Consider the following 17,178-nt stretch of genomic DNA (forward strand, 5'->3'; position numbering starts at 1 on the left):
GGAATGTGATCTGGGATGGGAGTTTGGGGTCTGGGGATCGTCTGGTTGGTGGCTCCCAGCCCACTTGTGTGGTATGAAGATATGGATCCTGGGCAGAGCCAGGGAGCTGCGCTGCTAAGGCTGTTACACCTTCTGTGGCTGCTGCCCCACTCCTGGACCGCCCCTGAGGGTATGACAGTATCCTCCTCGTTACTTCAATCTTGATGGGGTTAGCGTCTGGGGAACCAACTCAGAGCTTTTGAAGAAGAGCTCTGTGCTTTGTAAGTGGTGGGAAATAATGGGATAGTGGAAACAGTAGCAGAACTGGGGAAGAGATCAACTATGGATGGTTGATTGCAAACAATGTCAGAGGGCTTCATATATTTTGTTTAAGACAATCTTTTGAAGAAGAGATTTTTATAAAGAAGAGATTTTTATATCTATTTACAAGAAAAAAGAGAGTTTAAGTGCCTTGTGCAAGTTCACACATTTGGAAAGTGGTAGAGCTTGGATATGAATAAAACAAATGTTAAGTCCATTGTTTTACTTAGTGGTCTCCTCTGCACTGTCATCAAGTCACCTTATGATTCCTGAGAAGTCTCTTAACTTTATTGGTCCTTAGTTTTCTTTTCTGTAAAGAATGGGGCAGAATGGAAAAATAATCTAGAAGATTCCCCTTACTCTAAACGTCTGTTTTTCTAGGTATTAGGTGGAAGGCTTTCTGCTGGCTGGGGGATTCCTGCTAGGATTTTTGAAGAATAGGGATTTTTTTCCTACAGCTATGGGATCACCTTCCCCAGTCCTGTCATTGCAAGGAGGATTGAGGGAGGGGAAAATTTCTCAGAAGAGGTACTGATGAAGTGGCAGAAAAAGCAGCCTGGAGACTATTTTTTCAGTTTACCATGTTGTGTTGGGATAGGATGGGCAGGGTCATCTATGGCTTGAGGAGGCCAAGACCATTTCTTCACTCTCCCTTCTAAGACTGGGGAACCAATCCGGGCCCTTCATAAGACAGTATGATGGCCCTCTGTGAATTAGACAGAGGTACCCCCTTTGGCAGGATGCGGCCCTGAACCAGGATACATGGTGTGGTGAGCAGGGTGCAGGTTAGATTTCAGCCTCCAGTGACCTCCGTGGCTGGAAGCCTCTGTGCAAACATACAACCAGCACTGTGACTCTGAATCTGTCACTTCAGACAGTAGGCCTTTTTACCTTTTGACAGGTGGTCTTTTTATGGGCAGGAGAAGTTTGGAGAGGTCCCATAATTTCTTCTTCACCTCCACTGGGAGAGAGATCCTAAATAAGAGATACAAGAGGGGGTCGTGCCCCACCCCTACTCCCCTCTCCCTGGATCAGGCTTGCTGTTTTCTAAGCTAAAGAGAAATAGGGGGCTCTCACCTCCCTGAACTCCCTGTTTCCTTTGCAGCTCCTCCTCTGGCATGGTGGGATGACCTGCAAAACCACACATTCCTGCACACAGTATACTGCCAGGATGGGAGTCCCACTGTGGGGCTCTCTGAAACCTACGATGAAGACCAGCTCTTCAGCTTCGATTTTTCCCAGAACATCCGAGTGCCTCGCCTGCCTGAATTTGCTGACTGGGCTCAGAAGCCTGGAGATACTTCCACCATTTTCTTTGATAAAGGGTTCTGCCAGGCAATGATCCAGGAAATAGGTGTACAACTTGAAGGGCAAATCCCAGTGTCTAGAGGTTAGGGATGTTTCAGGGGGCTGGAGGGAAGGGGCTGCATTCTTAACTTCATTAATCTATACACTGAATTAGTCCCCTTCACACCATCACTAATGTCTTCTGGTTCTCCCCCAAGACCTTTATTTTTCTACCAGCCATGGTCTGCATTCTGTTTAAGTGGTGGGGATAAGGGAGCACATACAGGCATCCTTAGGCTCTTGGGTGGGAAGGCCTGTAGTGGGCACTGTGGGGCCAAAAGGGTATAAGACAGGTGCCTAGGATATAGTGGGCATTCAAAACTTGATTTATTGAACCTGATAAATTCAGTGGGGACCAATTGATGCCTACTGAATACAAGAGCTCGTGTTACTGTGCTCAGTGAGATGGAAGCAGAGAATGGTATCTGATGGTTTGCCTGTGTTTTAATGAGAAGACAGCATGTGATAAGATGCCCATGTGAGGTCCAGACAGGAAGTGCTGCAGGAAGTCAGGGTGGAGGGTCCAGAGTGGCCTGGCTCTGGCACTGCTTCTAGGTCCAGCTCTGGTTCCTGCCTGGAAGAACAGCTCCGTCAGAACCTCACTTCCTCCTTAATTTCTCCTACCAAAGCCAGTTCCTGCTGACTCTGTCTCTGCCTTCTCCTCCTTTAGCATGCCCCCTCCAAACACAAGGCTACCATTTAAACCAGCTGCTGCTTTCCCTCACACCTCAATCCTCCTCCAGGGTTCCCTGTTGCTGAGGTGTTCACGCTGAAGCCTCTGGAGTTTGGCAAACCCAACACGCTGGTCTGTTTTGTCAGTAATCTCTTCCCGCCCATGTTGACGGTGAACTGGCAGCATCACTTGACCCCTGTGGAAGAAGCTGGACCCACTTTTGTGTCAGCCATTGATGGACTCAGCTTCCAGGGCTTTTCTTATTTAAACGTCACACCATCACCCTCTGACCTTTTCTCCTGCATCGTGACTCATGAAATTGATGGCTACACAGCTGTTGCCTATTGGGGTGAGACCTTTCTGGCTGAAGGCCTGGTTCCTTTGGGGCCAAAAGGGCACAGGGCCAAGGATGGCCCTTCTGTCTGTACTTGGACCTTGTGTAGTCCATTCGTACTCTGAGCCAACCTCCATCTTTTCTTCGATGCCCCAGTTTTTCCCTTGTCATCCCAGACACTCACGTCATTTCCCTGGGTGGGGCTCCCCAACCAAGTCTCCAGGCTGACCTGCTCTCCTTTTTTCCAGTGCCCCAGAATGCACTGCCCTCAGATCTTCTGGAGAATGTGCTGTGTGGTGTGGCCTTTGGCCTCGGTGTGCTGGGCATCATTGTTGGCTTAGTCCTCATCATCCACTTTCGGAAGCCTTGCTCAGGTGGTATGTCAGGGTGCCCGGAAGGGTTGGCCTAGCCACGGGAGCCAGGCATGGTGGGTGTGGGTGCTCCAGGATTATCCTGTGATGCAGGGAGGACATACAGGCATCCTCAGGCCCGTGGGTGGGAAGGCTCGTATCGGGCACGTGGGGCATCCTCCTTGTTGGGGTCCTGGTAACACACACAGTTATAGGTCACAGGAGTGTGGCTTCAAGTGGGAGAGGAGTGAAATGGGGAGCTGTCAGAAGGGTGCTTGGAGATGATGTGGGAATGAGGAGGGATCAAGTTCAATAGCGTGTGCTGCAGGCAGGGAGGGGCCTGTGAGCAGGAGAGGGATTCCCCTGATAGCTTCCCTCCATCCTTCTCTCGCCTCAGACTGATTCTTCCAGACCAGAGTCTGATGCCAACGGCTGTGGTCTCCAATAAGGGGGTGCTCAAGTTTCTCACATCCTGCCCAGGATCTCTGCACCTCAGAGCAGAAGTCACTGGGACTCCGCCCCGTATGTGTGTGTGTGTGCACATGCTTGTGTGTGTGTGCACATGTTCTGCTGTCCCTGGGCTTACCTCCAGGGGAACTCAGAGTGACCTTCCCAGCATGACCACATCCCTTTCCACTTCAAGGCAATAAATCTCATTTCTTAATATCAGCGTGGCTTCCTTTTGAATTTATGATACTTGTTTCTAGCTATCTCAACTTGACTGGCTTGTCATTTCAAATTCAAGATGCCTTAACCTGAACACAGCTTGCCCTTGTTAGGGAGGGAAATGGGGGGAAAGTTGTGCAAAATATGTGAGAAATGAAGGCAGGGTTACTTGCTGATAATCTGCGTACAAAATGGAGGAAGCTGCTTGAGGGGTTTTTGTTGTTGTTGTTGTTTTTGCATTTTATCATTTGTGAAAATAATGCCTAGTTTACACCTAGTATAAGCTGCCTTAAGAAATATACAACTTCCTTCAGCCTTTGCCATGGCTGGAAAAACAAGAGCTCAGAGACAGAAAATAAGCCTTCAGATGCAGTTGGCATGTCCTTCTAAACAATCTGTTTGGAATGAGGACATTGTCCCACCATCTCATTTTTAAGAGCAGCATGTGTGCTGGTTAAGAGTATGGGCTTTGGAACCAGACTGCTTGGAATTCAGCTGAGACTGTCAAGTTTAACTGTGTGTCCCTGGGCAAGTTGCTTACTCTCTCTGTGCCTTGGTATCATTTTCTGAAAGAGAATGATACTAAAAATGGTGCCCACCTTAACAGAGCTGTCGGGAAACTTAAGTTATTCTCTGTAGAATGTTTATAACAGTGTTTGGCACATAGAAAATGTGTCCAGTAATTTAGCAAGGATTTTCACGGGGAACTTAGCAGCACCATTGACTTTCTCTTTTCTGGAACCTACTTTGCATCTACCTTCAAGTATTGTGTTTTCTCCTTTGGGAATGTTTCTCTTTTCTTTTCACTTTGCCGTTCTACATTGGTCTCTTACTACTTTCTAATTCTTCCTGATTTCTCTCTATTTTGCAATTTATCCAGAAATTTCCTGCCAGTCACAACTTAAACTGCTTTTATTATGCTGTTGACCTTAGACGAGTCACATCCCCTCTCTGGGCCTCAAATTCCTCTCCTGTAAAATGATGGGCTTAGGTAAGATGCTCTCTGGTTAAGCATTCCATGATACTCTGACATAAAACTCAAGAAGCATTCAAGACCCTTTCTAGTCTTGTGTCCCCTTTCTAATAAAACATGTTACCCACCCTGCCTAGCAGGAATCTTGCTCTTCAATGAGTCAGTTTCGACCACTCTTCCTTGATAGTATCATATTTGTCTTTACTGCAGGATATTTGCCCTGGCTTTTTTCTCTCACCTCCTGAATGCCTACTTTATCCTGCTCAGCTTCTTTTCAACTTAACCAACACTCGATCTAACCCAAGTTCAACCTCTTCCATGAATCTATCCTTAATCCCCCAGCCCTAATTGATTCTTATCAAACTTTTGCAAGACTAATTAGTACACTCCAGCCTCTACTTTCAAGGACAGGCTGCCTCCTTTCACATGTAAATTTTTTTCACCCAACTGATTTGTAATTTCTATAATTCAGGGATCATAAACAGTTTACACTCTCACCAACAGGACAAGGTAGCTCTCAGTTGCTTTTATCATCACTAACATTTGAAATTATTTGACTTTCAAATGTTGGCAAATGTGGTGGGTGTAGAGCGGTATTTTGTTTTAATTTGCCTTTCTCTCATTATTCATGAGGCCAGGCATCTTTTCATAGGTTTTTCTCTCTCTGTGAATTGCTGATTCAGATTTGTTTGTCTCTTTTAAAGCTTGCATTTTTTCTTCTTGTGAATTGGGAGGAATTTCTTGTATATGCTATGTAGTGATCTTTTTGTCAGTCTAAATATTGCAAATGCTTTCTTTCAGGTTATTGCTCATAGATTAAATGTGCATACAGTTCCTTTTCTGAATAGAATTATTTCATTTGATAGTCAAAACACTTACAGTTTGTGTTTTTATAATCTTAAGAAACCCTTTTCAACCCCAAGGCAGTAAAGTTATAATTTTTGCTAGAATATAAAGGAATAGGTGATACTCCATTTCTCACTGAGAATATTTAAACATTTTTTGCCCAGTTTAAAGATGTAAGGTTTTATGGATATATAAATTATAGGGAAACAGTCAAATGTCTGCTAACTATACTTGTTCAGTTACAAACTCACAAATTTAAAATCAATATTTTATAACATTTGTGTAGGCATATTTGTTGCTGTTTCCATGCTCACATTTCATAAAACAATTTTATTCTAATTCTCATGTATTTTTTATTATGCTAATTTCATTCACTCATTTATTTACTTTTAAAAAACTAATCAAGATATTTAAACTAAAAAAAACAGAACAAAAAACAGCTCTACCATTTCTCCAATCCTTGACCTGCAGACTCTGGCAACCACCAATCTGTTCTCTGTATCTATGCACTTGTTTTTCATTTTTATTTTTTTCCTTTTAGATGCCACACATATGAGAGATCATACAGTATTTGTCATTCTCTGTCTGACTTATTTCACTTTGCTTAATGCCTTTGGGGTTCTTCTATGTTATCATAAATGACAGGATTTCATTCTTTTTTATATATGTCACTACTCCTTTATCCATTACTCTAATAGGCACAAACGTTGTTTCCATATCTTGGCTATTGTAAATAATGCTGCAATGAGCATATCTTTTTGAGTTAGTATTTTTGTTTGCTTCATATAAACACCCACAAGTGGAATTACTGGATTGTATGATAGTTCTATTTTTAGGTTTTTGAGGAACCTCCACAGTGTTGGTGAGTGCTTGCGCACTGTTGGTGGGAATGTAAATTGGTGTAGCCACTATGGAAAGCAGCATCGAGGTTCCTCATGTATTTATTAATTGAGATCATTTTAGAATAAGGTATCTTCTCCAAACAACTTTAATAGAGTGGCCATAAGTTGGAAAAAATACCTAAGGACTTATGTATAAGGTAATTCCTTCTTTTCTGTTGAATAATTTTGGGTAAAAAAGTTTTGCTTTATATTTATCTGGCCACATATGAGATTTTATTATGCTTTCTTCTATTAGTGTTCCTGTTTTCTTTTTACATTCAGATCTTTATTGATCTGGAATTAGATCTAATTGATCTGGTGTGCATAAAGATACAACTTTCTTTTCCTTCAAAAGTAAACTATCTTTTTAATACCACTTACCAAATATTTCACTTATTCCCAGGAATTTTATACCAAGTTCCCCTATATTCAGGGATTTGCCTCTGATTATTCTGTTCCATAGGTTCATCAGTTCCTGTGTCAGTATCATATTTTAAGATTATTATGGTTTAAAATATGTTTTAATATTTAGTAGGGCTAGTTTCCATTCCTTTACAACCTCAACCCATAAAACTTCATTTTGCTTTTCTTTACCAAAATTTTCTAGCATACTCATGGACTTATTTCCATGTACATTTTAGAATCAATTTATCAACTTCTCCCTAAATCCTGCTATGATTTTGGTTGGGACATTTAGGTTAGAGATATGGGGAGAAATTGAGTTTATTTTTTTAGGATGCCTCATCCATGAATATGGTATGTCTCTTTACTTCTTGAGGTCTTCATTTATGCATTTTAATAAATTTTTCTTTCTTCCTATATAGTTCTTATACTTTTGTATGTTAATTTCTAAATATATTATAGTTTTTATTGTTATTTTAAATGGTTAGTCATTTTCAATTATTTTCTAATCAATTATTAAGAATATAGATTTGAATCATAAATCCTGAGTTCAAGTCATGGTTCTATTACTTTGTAACTGGGTAAATCTGGGACATCACTAACCTCCGTTTACTTCCATGTAATCATAGTAAAGATGGAGATAGTAACATTACTGAAGAGTTGTGGTGGCAAATCAGGTAGACTACCCCTTAGCAGATCAAATAATTTGACTGCAGAATGGAAGGATGATGGAAAAGTTACAGCAACTGTAACTCACAGGTCAGGGTCTAGTGTAGTGAATCCTGATAGAGAAGAAGGAGTGGGAGGGAAGTAGTGGGGGTGCAATGAAGGCCAGGTTAGACTGACTGGAAAGTAATGTAATCCTGCCAGGGTGCAGGTGTGTGTGGTTTTGAAAAGATGTTGAAGGAAGTCACAAATGTGACTCATGCTGTTGGCTTTAGATTACCAATGATTGACGGGTTAAGCAATTTTTGAATTTATAAGATGGAGACTTGAGTTGAAACCATCTGTCTAGGCAAGGAACCTGAGGACTTAAAGGAAGTAACATTAGGAAGTACCTAGAAAAGCTTTATTATTATGGCCATGCTCAGGGAAAGCATGAGACCACATTTGTGACTTCCTTCAATGTGCCATGGCAGTGACCTTATTGTAGTTTGTTTCTGTTTTAGCCAGCCGAGGCTCCTGGTAGACCCCAACAGCACCTTATAACATTGCCAAGCCTATGGAGTTACATTCCAGGACTGTGATGACAGCTGCCTTCCCCTCTTCTAACGTGACTCCAGCCCAGTATCCAAGGCTCGCTTCCAGGTCCCCTAAGTGGAAAGGACTCAGACCTACAATGATTTATCTTTTCAGTCCATTGCTTTTATTGCTTGTTTGCTGTAACATAAATCCTTCTCTTTATAGATGTTTGTTCTCACTCCCTTAGTGACCTATAAGCAAATGACATGGAGCAGAGTCCATATCTCCTAGTTGGGCGGTCCCTGTAATGCTCTGCACATGAACCCCATGGTTATACACTTCTGGCATGTGGTGGATACCCTAGGGTAAGAGGCAGTGGGAAAGAAAAGTACTCTTTGGGACCCTGGGTGGTGGCAATCAAAGAGGGATGATATGTGTGAACCTGGCTGGGGTTTCCCCACATCTTCCATCCGTGTGCTACATAGCGAGCCAGTCAACAATGGACTGGGCAGGTGAAAAATTCTTTTGGGTCGACTGGAAGTGAGGGGCAGGGCTATCTCTATAAAATGTATAGGGAGAGGGGAAGGAAGAAACAACTTCGCTGAGCACAGGTCTCTGAGTTTTTCTGTCCTGCTTCATTCTAAAAGTACCCTCTGTTTTCTCACTAATAGAGAAGTGAAAACTTGTACATTTCCTGCTGCTGCCTCACAGAAGATTTCACACCCCCTTTGGCTGCCAGAGCAGAGACGGAGACATGAGAGGGAGCTCAGCTCAGCCTCAGTGCGCTGGCCACACCTGCAAGGCACAGGACAGCACTGGGAGAATTCTCATGCCAGGGCAGTCTTTGTGGACATCAAAAAAGCCCCTGAGTCCTGGTTCCTGCAGGGTTAGGCTCACTGTCTACCTGGCGAGCCTAGCCTCCTCGGGAGGGTGTTTTTAAGGGGCAAGTGCGTGTGTGTAGGAGAATTCACACAATTTTGAAACTGTTGAAAGAGAAAGTGGAAGAGACCCTGGCCCTAGGAATTCTGAGAACATGAAATTCTGAGAACTGAGCAGAAGGAATTCTGAGAACATGAAAGAGAAGACTTGGATGATCAGGTGGCTTTTCCTTTCCTTTCTCCTTTTCTTAGCAGAGGCCACCACTAGCTACCTTTATGTGGGTCATCTCAGCCCCCGAGTGTGTGGGCAATGTGTGTGTGTGTGCGTGCACCACTTAACAGGTCTTCTAAGATTAAATGAGCTAGTGTGGAAAGGGTCTTCCTGGTATAGCATCTTTCATGAAGTAAAGCCCAACAAATTCTGGAGTCCCCACCCCGCTTTCTGCCTTCTCCACCTCACCTGATGGTTCATTAGAGGAGCTAGAATATAGAACAATCTTATAAACAAGGTGCGGCTGAGTGAGGGGGTGACTGGGAGACGTGGGAAGAGCTTCAGTTAATTTAATTAGTCACAAAACTATGTCTTTTGTTTCTGATATTCACCTTTGTCTACATCTTTGTACATGCTTTTTTTTTTATTTTATAAATATCCAATTCTCTTGGGGTCAGGGACTTTGGGGAAGGACAGATAAGTGTGGTGGCAAGGGGCTCTCTCTTAATCCTCTTTCTTTAGCTCACTATCAAATAAAATCCAAGAGCTTTCAGAAACTAAGGTGAGGAGAAGCAGCTCTGAAAACTGTTGGGGAACATAGAGAAGCCAACTCAAGGTTTTAAATTTGTGATGGAAAAAACCATCTAACTGAGTACTTCACGGTGAGATAGGAGACTGAATTACCATTTGAAATCTGTCTTTTCCAGGGGAAGAAAAATAGGGAAGTTTATCTTACTTTTCCAGTGGCTTCATGGTGGCTTCTAATGGACCTGCCCTGGGACAGATGGGACCAGTGGAGGAAACACAGGGGAGTTCCCGTCTTGGGGCATACAGGTGGGCTTTTGGCACTGTCCATCACCACTGTTCATCAGGCCATTCAGTGGAGTTGCCCTGCAGCCTGCCCTGAAATGGCTTAGAGCATAGGAGGATAGGGTTTCCTGGCTCTAGAAAGCAGAAAGGAGGAAATGAAGTTCCATTGGCTAGAACAAAAAAGCAATGGAGGCCGGGGTCGGGGGCTTGTGTGTGAGGGGCGTTGAGGTGGGGCATTTTCCAGGCCCTGTCCCTGACCCCTAAGGGGCACTGCTTCCCTCATCCTGCAGTCTCGTTTTGAGGCCAGATAACTGCACTGTTCTTGTGCCTCTCTCCTTCTCAGGAGCCCTGCCTCTGCCACTCCTCTAGAAGGGCCCGGCCTCCACCTGTCTCCTGGGTGACGTGACAGACCAAAGGTTATGTGCTGTCTTCCTGGAACCCCCTTTAAGGATCAAGAGAAGTTAGCTAGTCCCAGTCTTTTTCAAGGATATTGAAAAGAAATAGTTAAACTGGCGGGCTGCCCAGGCTACAGATATGCTGGGAATATTGGGATTATTCTCTCTAGTGATGTAGGGAAATGCACCAATAGTGAGGGCTTGTTTAAAGCCTAGGGTAGGATGATATTTACCTAGTAACTGATGATGCTAGCTGAGGCACTCAGCAATTGGTCTCTACATTTGTCCCCGCCTACCAGCCCATCTATCACCTCCCAGTTTGGAACACTTAGATAAACTGGTAGGAACAGGTCTAGTAGCTAGGGGTGAGCAACTCCAAATCACTTAACAGGCAACACCAAATTCTGCTCAGGGGCTGGAGATCATTTACCCAGGCTGGGGCTTCTGGAGCAGGCAAGGACCCCAGGACCCTGGAAGAGCTGGTCCAGGGGACTGAATTTCCCATATCTCCCCAGAGCAGAGCATGATCACACTTATGCCCCTGCTGCTGGGCCTCAGCCTGGGCTGCACCAGAACAGGTAAGGACACTCCTTCCTGGGATCCTCCCTTACTCTGCTCCTTTGGGGTAAGGGGGTTCAGTTTTGTTATTGAATTTGGACACACCAGACTAGTTTGTCTCCCTGTTATATAATCCAGATAGCATTTTGTACTGTACCTTCATAGCAATTTTAATAGTGATTAAGCTACATAATTATTTGTGTAAATGCATCTCCTGCTGGAATGTAGGCAACCACAATATCTGTCTTGTTTACTGCTGCATCCCAGCTACTAACACAGTGCCCCGCACACAGCGAGCACTTCCTGTGTGTGTATGGTGTGGATATTTAATAACATACCCAGCATAGAACAGGCTGACTCTTTCCCTTGACTCCTTTTCTCACTCAGTAACTTGCCTTACTAAAGGTCTTGTCCTGGTTAAAGTGTTTAAACATGCTAATAATTTTGGGACCCTCCTATCTCCTCGCTTAGTCTCACATAAAGAGAAAGCAGGATCTAAAAACTTCTCTGCTACTACTATAAGTGCTCTCAGAGACTCCAGCACTTGAGTGTGGTCAGTAGATGCTGTGTGAGGCGGGAACTTTGGGCCCTGCTCCCCGGGTGTAACTGAGATTTGGTCTCCCTGCCGAGGACTCTGACCTCCCATCTTCTCTGGCTCCCATAGGTGGCTTTGTGGCCCACGTGGAAAGCACTTGTCTGTTGGATGATGATGGGACTCCAAAGGATTTCACTTATTGTGTCTCCTTCAACAAGGATTTGCTGACCTGCTGGGATCCACAGGAGGCCAGAATGGCGCCTTGTGAATTTGGGGTGCTGCATGTCTTGGCCAATTACCTCTCAGATTACCTCAACCGACAGGAAAACCTGATCCAGCGCTTGTCCAATGGGCTCCAGAACTGTGCCACACACACTCAGCCCTTCTGGGGAGCACTGACCCACAGGACACGTGAGGACAGGGGTGCAGAGGGGCTATTAGGGAGCACAGTTAGGAGAGGGGAGGCCAGGGGTGATCCTTCTGTAGGCAAGGGCTGAGATCTGGGTAGGAGAGGAACAGAAAATGCGTGGGCCTGGGATGCAGAAAGAGGGAGGTTGACCCTCACAGAGAAATGAGATGGTTGACGGGGGTAGAGCAGAGATAAAGAAGGGGTTGGGGTGGATGTTTCAGCCGGTGAGGAGCGATTATGGGGAGAGAAAGCCTATTTCCCTCCTATGCAGGACATCGCAGGGTGTAGAGACAAGTTCAAACAGGAGTTTGTCAGAGTGACAAGAACAGCTTTTCCCAAATGCTTTTTTATCCCAGGTTCTGAGGTTCTAGGTCTGGGAGGGCCCCAGGCATGGGAATATTTGGGAAATCTCTCAGGGGATTCCTATGCATGCCCCTAATCCCTTTCATTGAGAATAACTTGAAATTGGTAAATAAAACAAAACAAACAAACAAACAAAAAACAACTTTCAGCACAGAGTACTGTGTCTTAATATGTGATTTCTGAACAATCTTTCTCAAAATTGCTTGTGAAAATGCAAAATTGTTAAAATGCATGCATTTGAGTACCACCACAGATCCATTGACTGGAAATATCTGGGAATGCAGCTGGGGAATCAGCATTTTAACACAATTGCTTGGATTTTTATTTAATATTTTGTTTGAAAAGCAAGGTAGAGGCAAGCAGGAGGGTCACTTAAGAGAATACACTAGTAAAAGATGGCAGTATTAAGGATCTCATTGATTTGGGCTCCCTAATTTAAATTTAAGGGAGTTAGGCTGAGTTAGGCTTGTTTCCTTAAACTATCGAAGGAAAAAGGAGGCTTTATTTAGCAAATTAATTTGTTAAATGAGATTTGAGGACAGATGCCTTTTCCTACCTTCATAAACCCCAGCTTACGACTCTGGACAACTGTTAGCTTATGTACCTGAGACAAACACAATATGACTTCTGAAACGGTTTGCAGTTCAGATCCGGCTTCTGTTTACTGTGACCAAACATAACTTTGGAAAAGAAAGAAAGGAAGAGGCTGTGAGGGAGTGGGAGGAAAGGAAGAACAAAGCAGGAGCAATTTCCAATTCCTCCTTTTCCAAGGGATGTGTAGCAGCACGGGGTGAGGATGGGGAGGGCAGGTTGGCAAAATCTGTAAAGAATTCAAGTAGTAAAGAAGTCAGGCTAGAGAAGAAGCCAGAAGGTTGCTGTCCTTTACGATCATGTTTTCCTCCTATGCAGGGCCACCATCTGTGCAGGTAGCCAAAACTACTCCTTTTAACACGAGGGAGCCCGTGATGCTGGCCTGCTATGTGTGGGGCTTCTATCCAGCTGATGTGACCATCTCCTGGTGGAAGAATGGGCAGCCTGTCCTCCCTCACAGCAATGCCCATAAGTTTGCCCAGCCCAATGGAGACTGGACGTACCAGACCCTCTCCCATTTAGCCACAACCCCCTCTTTTGGGGACACCTACACCTGTATGGTGGAGCACATTGGCGTTCCTGAGCCCATTCTTCAGAAATGGAGTAAGTGCATGGCTGGGAGGAGGGATTACGGATAAAGCACAGAGATCTCGTGAGTGGATGGTCAGAAAAGAAACACCAGTGCTTTGGCAGAGGAAGTGAGACATGGATAGGGCCACGGCACATGGTTGACAGGAAGATGCTGAGAATGAGAACTGGGTCTGCAGGAACTTATGAAGAGCTGATGACCGAGAGATACAGGAACAGGAAGAGTTAGTTGTTGCTGTGGTGGTATGGCTGACACTACGCGTGTGTCTGAGGGTGGGAGGGGAGTGTGACTACTGTGGAAGGAGGATACAGGTTTGCTAACTATATTTTTCAGAACCAACAATTGTGACGCAATATTTTAGGGTCCTTGGATTTCAGCTCTTCTGTTGTCAGGTCAGGAATGGAAATTGGAGAAGTGAGGAAGATTGCTCAAGAAAGTGGACTCTTTCTTGGTGTAGGGGCAGTACTGAATTTGGGCTGCTCCCTCAAGAGGCAAAATGCCATGGCTTATAGATACTTTGGTGTGCATGCTTTGGGGGCTAATGAACAAGAAACCAGTCACCATTGTTTGAACTGCAGGATTGGAAGGAGTTAAAGGTAATGAGAGAAGTTGCACACAGATTTGGGGATTCTTGGGACAGAGAAGAGGAAGAAATCAGAAAGCAGAAGAGTTTCTACAAAGGGCCAGAGAACAGGATCCCAGACAAGCTGCTGAGACCAGGCATCCGTGCGGAGAGCTGAATCTTGCTCGGCAGCTGGAAAGGGCATGAGGAGCAGAAGGTGGAACCCGCAGGTGCACCTGAGCTCCCTGGGGAAGTCTCCTTCCCAGCACACACAAAGAGCTTGCTTTGGTGGTGGGATGTTTATTTTAACATGGGAAAGGAATCCAGGCAGGATGAAATTCAGAGCAGGACCTGCTTGGGAAGTGGGGACTACGCTGTGGGGGTACGGACAGTTCTGGTAGGACATGTGGGAAATCGGGATGTAAAAAGGTAGGAGACATGTAAGTACTTGGATAACCCATGGAGTGGGACATTGGATGTTAGGAAAGTGGAAAGACATTTTAATAGGAAAATGCTCAAAACAAGTAAGGGAGCAAACTGTCACTATGGCATGTATGGAGCAGGGGAATGAGGAACCCTTTATTCTTTAGTGAGGGTGCTTTTGGGGTGAAGGAAGACAAGATGATGCCATGAGAGGCCGCATTGTATTGGAGAGGAACGGGGAGCTAAGGCACTAACTCTGGGGAGAGAGTTCCCCAAGGTTGCTCTAGGAGTAGAGATCCACAGGATGGGGCTTTTGAGGAAGGGCTGTTTCCTTGGGCGTGCACTGGGATGATCTAGACCCTTGGGGCTGGGATAAAGCACCCTGACCTGCTAGGTGAAGATCACAATAAATTAAGTTGCTCTGGGAATGAGCAACTGAGATTGGTTCTAGTAAGTTTCTATTTTTGCAGCACCTGGGCTGTTCCCCACGCAGACAGTGAAGGTTTCTGTGTCGGCAGTGACTCTGGGCCTGGGCCTCATCATCTTCTCTCTTGGCTTGCTCAGCTGGAGGAGAGCTGGCGCCTCTGGTGAGTGACCCTCCTGACCCCGTCCCCGCTCTTACTCTTACTCCCCAACTCTGCTCACTTCCTATTGGTGTCTGGCTCTCCCATTGCTACCCCATTTTCTGTGAGTATTGCCAGATGCTTTGATTCACAGGCTTTCCTCTGATCAGATATTTTCTTCTCCTAGGCTATATTTTCCTCCCTGGGTCCAGTTATCCAGAAGGTAACATCTTTCTTGGTCTGTCTGCTTAGTGATCCTTCGGAGGGGGTAAGAGTTTGAGGGGTCAGTGTTGGGCTCAGCCAATGGTGCTTAGAGCAGGGGTAAGCTTCCACCATGTTCTAGCCAAGAGCATGATTGAAACTGCCATTGGTGGGATTAGAAGCAAAAAAGAGGAGAGCCTACACCCTCCTACCAATCAAGTGTCTATTGGGAGGAGGCTGAAGGTGGCTCTGTAGTATCACTCCTTGGTGATCTAGAATTTTCAGTATCACTCTATTGAGGACCTGGCTTGAAGACAGACCACTAGGTAAAGTTGGTTTGAAGCCTTAATATCTACTTTTTATCTCTTCTGCAGGTCATCACATTTCCTAGAGGCAGAAGCCTACAATGTCCTCTCCAAGTGAGAAGGAGATTCAAACTCATAGTGATGCTTCTGTTCCCCCAACATCTCAGATCCGAGGGGTTCTTGGCTCCTATGGTTTCTCTGTCCAGGTCTTTGAATTTCCTAGTTTCCCCTATATAAACATTGGCTATTTGGGGGAACTCATTCCTGGGAATATTCTGAAACAAGCTATTATTCTCCAAGACTATATTTCTGGAGTGAATATAACCTGGAGAGGGAGGTAAACGCCCTCTGGGAGACCCCACTGTGCCACAGAGGATATTTCTGAGGAATAAACTCTGGTGGAAATACTGTTTTTCCATGCTTTTTCCTGAGGCCCTGAGAAGGGACTATGAGCAGGGTTAGGGGCTGGGCCCAATTCTCTCCTGCTTGAGTGGAGGAGTCAGTGCCTCCTCCTGTTTTCCCTTCTAGACAGGACAGAATTTGAGGCAGTTTTCTTATTTACAATCCATAAGAAGAAATTAAATGGTGGTGGGATGGAGTCACAGAGTAAGGGAAAGGAAGGGGATCAACAGTTTATTTACCTCATAAATAAGGATTATATCCAAGAACGTTGCCTGGCACACTGTGATTGCACAGCAGTAAGGTCAGCTTTCTGGACCAGGCACTGTACCGGGTGCTTTACATGCATTATTTCATTTGCTCCTCACTGCAACCCTGATGTAGCCCTGCAGACAGACAGGATTCAGGGTCCAAGCCCGACTGCAGATCTGAGTTCCGGGCAGTTATTTCTTCCACACCTTCGTGGGGAAGGGACCACGGCCCCATTGCTTCTCGTGACCTAGGCACTGGCCTAAGTGCTTTACGTCTGTGTCTCACTCACTTCCCACAATAACCCCATAAAGAACAGATGACCTCCTCCTCATAAACCACGAAGAAAGCAAATTTCAGAGGGTTTAAATAGTGCCCACGGTCAAGTAACGCATTCTGTAAGGTGTTAGTGTACATGAGCTGGAAGTACGGTGATTGCTTAATTCTGAGGCCCCTCATGCAGGTGAGCGCACCACTCCCAGAGCCAGCCGGCTTCCTCCCAGAGAGGCGTCCGCGGCTGGGGACAGTTCTCCCTATAGGAGAGAGAGGGGCGGTCTGTGGCCAGTGAAGGGCGACACCTGCTGGACACAGAGAGCTGGGTCGCGGAATGGTGTCGGAAGCTGAGTTGCATACTGAACTTCGGGCGAAGAAGAGAAACCAGAAATGAAGAGAAACACTGGAGGGACTTAACCTAACGGGGTTGTGGGCGGAAAATAAGGGGTTATGGGTGCAAAACCCCCCCCAAAACCCCACAAGAGTAGAATCTGATGAGCTGGGGAGGGGCCAGAAAACAGGCTGTGCGGGACCTTACGGTGCGCTGCTCCGCCGGGCTGTGTTTGCGTGGGATGAGCTGGGCACGGGCTCCGACACGTGCTCCTTAAACTGTTTCTACCGGGGCCTGCAGAATAGTGGGGGTGGCACTGTTACCACAGGCTTGATGCCCAAAGTAGGTGCCCGGTGTTTGCCCACCCGATGAGTTGATCGCATCCGCGGTGTCCTTGGAAGGACCCCATGGCGTCAGGACCACAGGCGTCTCTGTGGGAGTTTACTTAAGAAGTAAGGGGCGGGGAAAGTGCTCACGAATTCCAAGAGGTTCTGGGCTGAGGACGGCCATGTAAGGTAGGAAGAGGAAGCTGCTGTGCGCTGCGCTAGTCGGTAAATGTAGGCTCAGAAATCAGTCTCT

At 45.5% G+C, this 17,178-nt stretch overlaps 3 protein-coding genes across 8 annotated transcripts in view; all 3 read left to right on the top strand.

Annotated features, from left to right (window-relative positions):
- On the top strand, nucleotides 1-3,673 carry LOC108396399 (HLA class II histocompatibility antigen, DM alpha chain). 2 transcript variants are annotated; one of them, XM_017659247.3, is made up of 5 exons: nucleotides 1-169; nucleotides 1,406-1,690; nucleotides 2,391-2,669; nucleotides 2,903-3,028; nucleotides 3,402-3,673. In XM_017659247.3, the coding sequence occupies exons 1-5, from the start codon at nucleotides 16-18 to the stop codon at nucleotides 3,404-3,406; spliced, it is 849 nt and encodes a 282-aa protein (XP_017514736.3). In that variant the 5' UTR covers nucleotides 1-15; the 3' UTR covers nucleotides 3,407-3,673. The 2 variants fall into 2 exon arrangements, with proteins under 2 accessions (XP_017514736.3, XP_017514729.3); XM_017659240.3 differs by having other exon boundaries at nucleotides 2-169; nucleotides 2,903-3,031.
- Nucleotides 3,674-10,556: 6,883 nt separating this feature from the next.
- LOC108396410 (HLA class II histocompatibility antigen, DM beta chain) lies at nucleotides 10,557-15,759 on the top strand. 2 transcript variants are annotated; one of them, XM_017659270.3, is made up of 6 exons: nucleotides 10,566-10,826; nucleotides 11,471-11,752; nucleotides 13,023-13,307; nucleotides 14,749-14,865; nucleotides 15,029-15,064; nucleotides 15,417-15,759. In XM_017659270.3, the coding sequence occupies exons 1-6, from the start codon at nucleotides 10,772-10,774 to the stop codon at nucleotides 15,431-15,433; spliced, it is 792 nt and encodes a 263-aa protein (XP_017514759.1). In that variant the 5' UTR covers nucleotides 10,566-10,771; the 3' UTR covers nucleotides 15,434-15,759. The 2 variants fall into 2 exon arrangements, with proteins under 2 accessions (XP_017514748.1, XP_017514759.1); XM_017659259.3 differs by lacking the exons at nucleotides 14,749-14,865; nucleotides 15,029-15,064; nucleotides 15,417-15,759 and adding an exon at nucleotides 13,872-14,742 and having other exon boundaries at nucleotides 10,557-10,826.
- A 763-nt stretch (nucleotides 15,760-16,522) lies between these two features.
- The window catches only part of LOC140846858 (anthrax toxin receptor-like), a 68,684-nt gene continuing 68,028 nt past the window's right edge, over nucleotides 16,523-17,178 (top strand). For 2 of the 4 annotated variants that reach the window (XM_073224960.1, XM_073224959.1), the window contains exon 1: nucleotides 16,523-17,114. The gene's annotated coding sequence lies outside the window, so the exon portion shown is untranslated. Of the gene's footprint in view, nucleotides 17,151-17,178 lie in introns of all 4 variants that reach the window. The other 2 variants (XM_073224961.1, XM_073224962.1) reach the window with 2 other exon arrangements.

The sequence above is a fragment of the Manis javanica genome, chromosome 16, assembly GCF_040802235.1.
Source record: "Manis javanica isolate MJ-LG chromosome 16, MJ_LKY, whole genome shotgun sequence".
Taxonomy (NCBI): domain Eukaryota; kingdom Metazoa; phylum Chordata; class Mammalia; order Pholidota; family Manidae; genus Manis; species Manis javanica.

Bases quoted from the DNA above. Each gene is read 5' to 3' on its own strand.
- LOC108396399 (XM_017659240.3), top strand. From the start codon at position 16: ATGGGAGTTTGGGGTCTGGGGATCGTCTGGTTGGTGGCTCCCAGCCCA. The intron at 170-1,405 runs GTATGACAGTAT...TTTCCTTTGCAG, and splicing joins CTCCTGGACCGCCCCTGAGG to CTCCTCCTCTGGCATGGTGG. The intron at 1,691-2,390 runs GTTAGGGATGTT...ATCCTCCTCCAG, and splicing joins GCAAATCCCAGTGTCTAGAG to GGTTCCCTGTTGCTGAGGTG.
- LOC108396410 (XM_017659259.3), top strand. From the start codon at position 10,772: ATGATCACACTTATGCCCCTGCTGCTGGGCCTCAGCCTGGGCTGCACC. The intron at 10,827-11,470 runs GTAAGGACACTC...TGGCTCCCATAG, and splicing joins CCTGGGCTGCACCAGAACAG to GTGGCTTTGTGGCCCACGTG. The intron at 13,308-13,871 runs GTAAGTGCATGG...TTTGAACTGCAG, and splicing joins GCCCATTCTTCAGAAATGGA to GATTGGAAGGAGTTAAAGGT.